The following is a 9,051-nucleotide window of genomic DNA, read 5'->3' as shown; positions in this document are numbered from 1 at the left end:
GGTGCAGAGGCTGTAGCTTTAACCACTGTGCCACACACTCCCCCGTTAGAGCAGTTGAGCGTGTGGAGTAGTGGTTACAGTTACAGCCTGAGGTTGTAGGTTCAAACCTGAGCTGCTCCTTGTGACCTTGGGCAAGTCACTTAGTCCTCCACTGCCCCAGGTTCATTAGATAGATTGTGAGCCCACCGGGATAGACAGGGAAAACGATTGGCGTGCCTATATGTAAACCACTTTGAATGTGGTTGTAAAATTACAAAACGGCAACATACAAATCCCAATTTGATGGCTCGTTGTTTAAATTTAGAAAGCCATAACTTGACGTGTTCACAAATGATTTTTTTCTGCGCAGACTTAGAATAGAAAACCCATATCATAAACTGAGATTAACATATTTATATTTTAGTACAATATGTAAATATATATTTGTTCTTTGTTTTTAAAAGAAAGACAACAATTCATAAACATTCATATTATTTTTTAAAAAGTACCTTTTATATTATACTTAAATTTGAATTGTTTCTCTCTCTCTCTCTCTCTAAAATGTACATTATAGGTACAAAGATACTGTTTCATTTTATTTACTGTACCTTGATTTGAACTAAGGGCTCCTTTTACAAGGGCGCGCCAGGGCCTTAATGTGTGGAATAGCACACGCTAAACTGCCACACGCGCTAGCCACTACCACCTCCTTTTGAGCAGGCGGTAGATTTTTTGGCTAGCGCGCACTATTGCGCGTGCTAATCTGGTGCTTGCGGTAAAATCCAAAGCGCACCTTCGTAAAAGGAGCCCTAAGTCTCCCTTTCTCTGTCTGGCTCTCGGACTCCTCTCTTTAAAATTACATAAAGAAATTTTTTAAAAAAAGTTTAAACACACGCTGAAGATGCAAACAAGCAAAAATAAATGTTAAAGTGATTATATGGAAGTGAGAGGAATCAGACTAAAACCATTGATTCTGACGTGTTCTACTACAGAAATCATTTCACTCATCGAGCACAACCGTAGAAACAGTGCCACTATTAAACTCACTAGTGATAGAGGCAGAGGTCGGCGGAGCACTCTTATCATTCATTCTGGCTCTACCACCTACTATTTCTTCTGTGTTTCTCTCTGGCTTCAACAAAATGATATAACATTTGGGGGCAAAAATGCAACCGAGCAGCCCGAAGCTTGATGCCAAAATAGCAAATATTTCAACGGCCACTTTGAATTTTCCTCTGGTACTTAAGTAAGCGGGAACAAATGATATCCAGACTATAAAGAACACCAGCATCCCAAAAGTGACAAACTTGGCTTCATTAAAGTTATCTGGTAACTTACGTGCCAAAAATGCAGCAAGGAAGGCTAACAGAGCTAGGAAAATATCAAATCCGAACATAGAGCACAAAAATTCAATTGAACCTTCATTGCATTCAAATATTATCTTTACATTTTGAGATTCCATATTTTTGTAGACACTTGGAGGTATCAATATTAGGTAAGCAATGCAAATGCCAATTTCAAGAGTTAAACCGATGAGCGCAATACATTTTTGATGTATAGGTCTTATTATTATTTCACCCGTTTTTTCTGGAGATTTAGATTTGGCTGCTCGTGCTATCAGCATCAATACAATTGTTTTTCCAAATACGCAGGAGAGACAAAGAGAAAACCCAAGGCTGAGAGTAGTCTGGCGTGCCATGCAAGACCATTCTTCTGGCTTGCCCACGAAGAGTATGGACGTTAGCAAAGTAATGACCAGTGAGAATTGAATGACAAAGCTTAACTCTCGGTCGTTTGCCATCACAAGTGGCGTGTCTCTGTGCAGAATGTAGACGACGGTAACAGCAATGACAACAAGGACTCCGAAAACTGACAACGCGATCAAGGTCATCCCCAGTGCTTCATCGTAGGCAAGAAATTCTATCTCCTTCAGCACACACTCATTTCGGTGGGCATTTGACCAAAAATCTCCTTTGCACGCAAAGCATTCTCTTGCATCTGTTGGACAAACAGCAATCAGAATCTGAATGTTTAGCAGGAAAAGCAAATAAGGCTTCTCAATTTTTGCAGGCCTCTGTCAGATTTCAACAATTTTACTGTAAGCATCTGGGAGCACAGCCAAACTGAAGAAGGATTTGTGTGGTTAATTTTGGAGTTAACTACATAAATCCTTTCTTATTCAACATTTGGGTGCCAACCAATGCATAACTTTGGGCTAAGTATTTTAATGTCCTGCCAAATGTTTAATATCTTCTATAGTCACAGCTCAAAGTGAAATAATGTTGTATTTAATTTGAATTGTGAAAACCTCAGACCCTGAACCCGTGACTAGTGATAACACCAAACTGGGGTTCATTGGGGGACCATCATCGTTTTCACTGACAATATGTATATAACTGAAAAATAAAATAAAATAAAGCTTTAAAACAAAAACTTATCTGTATCGGATGGTATAGTCTCTTTAATGACTCGAGTCGGGGGGACAAGGACATATTATGGAGGAGTAATGAGTGGTCGTTTTTAGTTCACCATAAGCACGAGTTAATTTATTCACCGCTGAGGATCATTAAAAAGACTATACCATCCGATACAGATAAGTTTTTGTTTTAAAGCTTTATTTTATTTTATTTTTCAGCTATATATATATTGTCTTTCGGATGGCAAAGGGGACAGTAAAAACGATGATGGTCCCCCAATGAACCCCAGTTTGGTGTTATCACTAGTCACGGGTTCAGGGTCTGAGGTTTTCACAATTCAAATTAAATACAATATTATTTCACTTTGAGCTGTGACTATAGAAGATATTAGATTATTTTGAGTATCACAGTGTTATAACTAACATCTCTCTATATTAAAGTGACTGCCAAATGTTTACGCATGTGGAGCCCATGTTAGACAGAATGTAGAAACTGAAACTTCCAGGTCATAATGTGAACAGTTTTGGAAGTGCTTTAGAATAGGATCTGTCTGCGCAGAGCTTCTTCTAAAGTGCATGCAAGAACGTGCAATGGGAGTGTCCATTTTACAGATGTAATTCACTTAAAGTTACTACTGAAAAGATGTGAGCAAAATCCAAATTATTAATAAATAAATAGGAACGTGAATAGTATCAGCAGAGAAAACACAGTACAGTGGTGCCTCACACTACGAACTTAATTCGTTCCAGGAGCAAGTTTGTTATGCGAAAAGTTCGTTATGTGAAACGCGTTTTCCCATAACAATACATGTTAAAAAAAATAATTCGTTCTGTAGCATAAAATATGCTAAGATGACATAAAAAAAGATAAATTTATCTTGTTAGAGCTGGTGTTAGACACAACTGGGGACTGCAAAGTCCAGGCAGAGGCTTACGGCTCTCTTTGACCAGGGGGGACAGTTGCCCTAGTTGCACTACCCTAACCCTATTCCTGCTATGTGTGACTGTGGTATTCTGTTAGCATGATATAGAGGGGATATATGTGAAGGGGAGGGGAGACGGGTTTTGTTGATCCTTGCTGTGTATTATAATCACCCCCCCACATACTCCCCAGTACCTTTTTAATCATCCCCCCTCGGTACCTTTTTTAATTCCTCCCATCTTTCCCAGCCAGTGGCGTACAGGCCAGAAGCGCAGAGATCAGGAGCAATTCCTCTGCACGCCTGTGTGGGCCCATGCCGATCTCCGAATGGCTGCAGTTAGTTCTTGTGAGTCCCGCGAGAGCTGACTGCAGCCATTCAGAGATCAGCACAGGCCCAGGCAGTAGCACAGAAGGCTTGCTCTTGATCTCTGCGCTTCTGGCTGGGAAATTTGCTAGACCACCAGTTACGAGTGAGCGGGTGAGATTAAAGTTGCAGCAGTGGTGGCTTTTTTTAAAAAATATGTGGCGGCGGGGGGAGGTTTAAAAATATGCGGTGGCGGCAGAGGCTTAAAAATATGCAGCAGCGGCGGCAGGGGGGTTTAAAATATGTAGCGCCACTGCACAGGGAGCCAGGCGGAGAGAGGGCAGTTAAGCGATGCAGCTCGGGCGACTTCGTTGTGTGAAACGAAGTTCGTTGTGGGAAGCAAGACCTGAAGTTCGTTGTGCGCAGCGTTCGCTGTGCGAGGCGTCCGTTATGCGAGGCACCACTGTATATAAATGTCTATGTGTCAGCCCAATGTAGTATAAAACAGGGGAGTCAAATCCACAAACTCAAGATCGCAAGACAAGAAGTGGAAATGTCCTTTAATTCATCCAACAACAACTCAGTGACTCGACATGTACATGTTTCGGCCAGAATGGCCTGCCTCAGGAGTCTTAAAAGTCTCATAGTTGATATGAATAAATTGGTCCACAAAGGAACATTCGCTCAGATCATAATTGCAGAATCATAGATGGCTAAATAAATGAAGCCTCACGAAGAGCTCCTTTTACGAAGCCGTGTTAGCGGTTTTAGCGCACGTTAAACCCGCACTACACAGCTAGAACAATGCTAGCATTAGCGTCTAGCGTGGCTGGCAGTTTGGCGCACGCTATTACACGCGTTAAACCGCTAACGCGGCTTTGTGAAAGGATCCCTAAATCTCTGAAATGATACTGGAGCTGAAGTAAATTCCGTTCAAGGACGCGGATGGAATTTACTTCGGCTTCAGTATCATTTCAGAGATTTAATGAGGCTTCATTTATTTAGCCATCTATGATTCTGCAATTGTGATCTGAGCGAATGTTCCTTTGTGGACCAATTTATTCATATCAACTACGAGACTTTTAAGACTCCTGAGGCAGGCCATTCTGGCCGAAACATGTACATGTCGAGTCACTGAGTTGTTGTTGGATGCATTAAAGGACATTCCCACCATACATTTGAGTCCACCAGTCTGTATAGGACATTTCCCACTTCTTGCTATGTGTCAGCACAATCATGTGTGTGTGGCTATCGCAGAACTTAGACTTGTTACGTGCCAACACATCTATGTGTGCAATGTTGGAACTATACCACGCAGGACTCTTTGCACTAGGGTTATCTAAGCTGACGTTTCAGAGAAGACCCTGGCAGAGGGGAGGTAATGATGCTAGGGCTTATTTTCGTGGTAGGTCTAATTTTCAGGTAAATACGGTAGGAATAGAATGGGTAGAATGGTTGGCTCAGAATTTAACTCACACTGCTCAGCAGTCGGCTTGAGAAAGGGGGAGGGGGGTTAGAGGTTATGCACTTTACAAGGAGGCATAGGTTGGAGTGTGGTCTGGCCAATTGATAGCAGAGTTCATAAGTACATTTTTTTGCTTCTTCAGCTTGTCTACGGTGTTCTTTGCTCACATGTTTAAAGACAATAGACTGTTTTCAGTCCAATTCTTTATATGTGAGATTGCAAACCTTTGGACCCCTGAGGAAGGCGTGTTCGCCAAAACACGGACCGTGTAGGGTCTGGTTGGATTTTTATCACAGTATTTTTTATCAAAGTACTTTTTTAATTGAATTTTCATGGTTTTATATGTCAGTGTTTAATAAATTATCTCCAGAACATCTGTATCCACAGTTTTTGTTTTCATCTATTTACATACTGCATTTTTTGTATTTATTATTAAGCTTTCATTGCTGGCGTATGGATTGATTCTTTTTTTTGTTCTGTTGTGCTTTTGTAATATCTTGCCTCTCCTGAAGACCACATAGGCACCTATTTGAAGCTTATTTTATAAAAACACATAGGGGCCCTTTTACTAAAGCTTTGCAAGTACAAACAAAATTAGTGCACATGAAATGCTGGGTGCCCAATTTTACATCTATGGGCGCCATGGCACTCAATGCCCACTAACAGGCTCATAATCAAAAAACACAGACATCCAAAACGCATTCTAAATTTGCAGTTGTACATCCTAATCACCAGAACTCATGGGATTATTTTATAAGAGGCCTTTCATAGACTTCAAATAGGATTTATATGAAAAAAAAAAAAAATCCTTTATAAAATTAACCAAATGTTTATACAGTATGTTCTTATTAAGTAGCAATACCAGTGTCGTTAGTTATCTCTCCTTCTGCACATTGGATACAGTCAAAGCAGCACACCGGTTCCCCTTGTCGGATGCCCTTCCTAAAGCCAGGAACACAGCTTATACTGCACACAGAAACCGGCGTCTAGGAAATGCATGAATCAAGAGAGATGGTTAGACATCAAGAATTCACTTATACTTCTGGGTAAGACCATGAAATTGGAAATAAACAGACCAGTTTTGGGGAAAGTATCATGCCTGCAGTATCTACTTCAAGTTTGGTTGTTTCTGCTTCAAGGTACTTTATGGCCTAGCCCCTAAATACATAACAGACCTTTTCTCTTTCACAACCAACAGACACAAGCGAAGCTCACATCCGAACTTTGTCTCTCCACCGGTCAGAGGTTGTAAATTTAAAAGTCATCACCAACATCTTCTCGCACATCAAGCAGCATTATGTGGTAAAGACCTTGAACAATTGCTCGTGCCTACTACCTATGAGGAATTCAGGAAACGCCTAAAAACACATCTGTTCCTGAAATACTTAGGAAACCAACCTATACAATCTTAGTCCTCAACAAACGATCGCTAGAACTATCAATAACTAAGTCTGTACTTTGTTTATGCCATTTAATCTGTAACATTTCTAATCATTGTAAACTGCATAGAACTTCATGGTCCTGCGGTATATAAACTGTTATTATTATTATTATTACTTCGTTTTGTAGAATTTTGCAAGAGCAGTGCTTGTGATTCTTTTTTAAAGATGCTGCCAAACCTAGGAGCCAAATATGAAACTGGATTAAAGGCATGAAGTAAAACAAATAATGTTCTGTTTCAGAAAGGCTTTAAAGAAATGCTGCAAAAAAAGAAAGAAAAAAAAAAATCATCTGCAACCACAAAGCCCATATTCATGTGCACAGGCTGGCCCTCTGCTTGGAATTTAGGGTTACCATATGGCTCCCTGATATTATTGGTCCAGAAAAAGGAGGACAGAATGAGACAGCTGGGTTTTACTTCTATTGAAAGCAATGGAAGTAAAACCCGGATGTCTCAATCGTCCTCTTTTTTCTCCGCCCACCCTCCAGCTGACTCGGACTCCCACTGTGTGATCATGGGTTCCTGAAGAAGGGTTTGGTCCCGAAACCAGGCTGGTATCCTGTGAGGTTTTTTGAGCCCCAGGGATGTTTCTATCCTTCAGCTAAGTCCGCGCTGTTTATATTTATTTTTATTTTTGTTGGGGAGTTGGCTGGGGGGTTCAGTGAGTGGTTGCTCAGCGGTTTATTATCTTACACACACTTTAATTGACTTTGTTATTTACTAAGTTGTTATTTAGCACTTTTGATTTATTGCACACCTCTGGGTGCCCGATGATGGTGTGCGGGTGTGGGTATATTACCTTCACCTGGTGTCGTTAAGCGTTGGAGCCTTGTCTCCCGTCACTGTTTCCTCACACTGAGGGCACCCTATACTCTATATTCTATCTTCTTTCAGTTGAGATTTATTAGGTGTGCAGGGTTTTTTACTCTGAGCAACCACTCTCTGAACCTTGACTATTTCTGCCTTTTTGTAGTTTCTCTTTTTTCTGGAGCCATATGGTAACCCTAGCTTGGATCTGTTGCTGCGATGACTGAAAGACAGTGGGAAGAAGATGGAGTTTAATCAGGGAGAAACATCAGTCAGTTCTAGAAAAAGGTTTCTGGCAGTTCACTTTCAGGACCTTTTCCAAAATATCGTAGTAAATAAATAAATAAAAAATGAGCACAACCTAATCTGGCTGTATCAATTCTGATCTCAAAAAATCCAAACAGGGAATGGAGGGATAAGCAATCAAAATTTTTTTTAAAAAAACTTCACTCCGTTAATAAAACTCCAGCCAACACAGCTGTGCACCAAATTGATTTCACAAATGAAAGAAAAAGCCTCAAATAACGGGAGGGGTGAACCTACACTCTACCACCCAAACATCACAGGCAGAAAAAAAAACTTTCGTTAGTATGAAAACGAAGTGAAAAAAAAACCAAGTGATAGTCCCATAAATAAAGTCCACTGGCCGACGATCGTTTCGTGGCACTAAGCCACTGCTTCAGGGCCTCAGAGTAAAATATACTCAATTTAATGGACCAAATTATTATTATTATTATTATTATTATTATTATTATTCTTTATTCTTATATACCGCCATACCCAGTGTGTTCTAGGCGGTTTACATTAATTAGCAAATGATCTGCATTGACAAGCAGATTTACAACAAAATTAGAAGCAGATTTACAGCAACAAGCAGATTTACGATAAATTACAACGATTTACAGTAGTCAGCAGTGAAATTACAGCGATTTACAACTGTCTGCAATGAGGGGAAGATTTACATCAGTGTAACAGAAATTGCAGGTTTGGTCGAACTAGATAAGGGAAGTAGAGAGTGTGGAAGGGAGGGTCTGGTGAAGGAGGAAGGGGGCAGGGGTGGGGTAAGTGTTATGTGGGGTGAACGGAATATTAAGGGTTGTGTTTGCTGAATAGGTAAGTTTTTAGTAGTTTTCTGAAGGCAAGGTAAGTGGGGGCCTCAAGTATCATCTGGGCTAGCCATGGGTTCGACTTGGCTGCTTGGAAGGCGAAAGTTCTATCGAGGAATCTTTTGAGAGGACAGTGTTTTGGCGGAGGGAAGGTGAACAGTTGAATTCTGCATGATGTCCTGTTATTGCAATAAAGGTTAAAGTGGGTATTTATGTAACTTGGAGAAGAGCTGTTCAGCATGTTTTCTCCTCTACTAATGAACACAGCGGTTTTCACACTAACGAAAGATTTTTCAGCACGTGATGTTTGGGTGGTAGAGTGTGGGTTCACCTCTCCCATTATCAGAGGCTTTTTCTTTCGTTTGTGAAATCAATTTGCTGACCAGCTGTATCGGTTGGAGTTTTATTAATGGAGTGAAGCTTTTGACTTCAATTCTAATCTCCGCATTCTATGTAAAATCTCACCTATTAAATCCACATTATTGTGGATTGGAATTATGACTTGTATCATCGGCATTGGAATGGGAGGGAGAGCACAGGGGCCATGGACCTCGCAAAATTTGCAGTTAGAGGTCAGAAGAGTAGGTTATGGCTCTCCTGACTCCCCCACC

The 9,051-nt window shown here is 40.6% G+C and overlaps 1 protein-coding gene across 2 annotated transcripts in view; it reads right to left on the bottom strand.

Annotated features, from left to right (window-relative positions):
* Window positions 1-313: 313 nt before the first annotated feature.
* The window catches only part of LOC117366407 (vomeronasal type-2 receptor 1-like), a 53,612-nt gene continuing 44,874 nt past the window's right edge, over window positions 314-9,051 (bottom strand). For both annotated transcript variants that reach the window (XM_033957750.1, XM_033957751.1), the window contains 2 exons: window positions 5,949-6,072; window positions 314-1,977 (listed from right to left, as the gene is read on the bottom strand). In XM_033957750.1, the coding sequence (XP_033813641.1) occupies window positions 980-1,977; window positions 5,949-6,072 (1,122 nt within the window). In that variant the 3' untranslated portion in view covers window positions 314-979. The remainder of the gene's footprint in view (window positions 1,978-5,948; window positions 6,073-9,051) is intronic.

The sequence above is a fragment of the Geotrypetes seraphini genome, chromosome 9 (genome assembly GCF_902459505.1).
Source record: "Geotrypetes seraphini chromosome 9, aGeoSer1.1, whole genome shotgun sequence".
NCBI lineage: Eukaryota > Metazoa > Chordata > Amphibia > Gymnophiona > Dermophiidae > Geotrypetes > Geotrypetes seraphini.
Note: the sequence above shows the minus strand (reverse complement) of the source record. Positions and strands in the feature narration are given on the sequence as shown.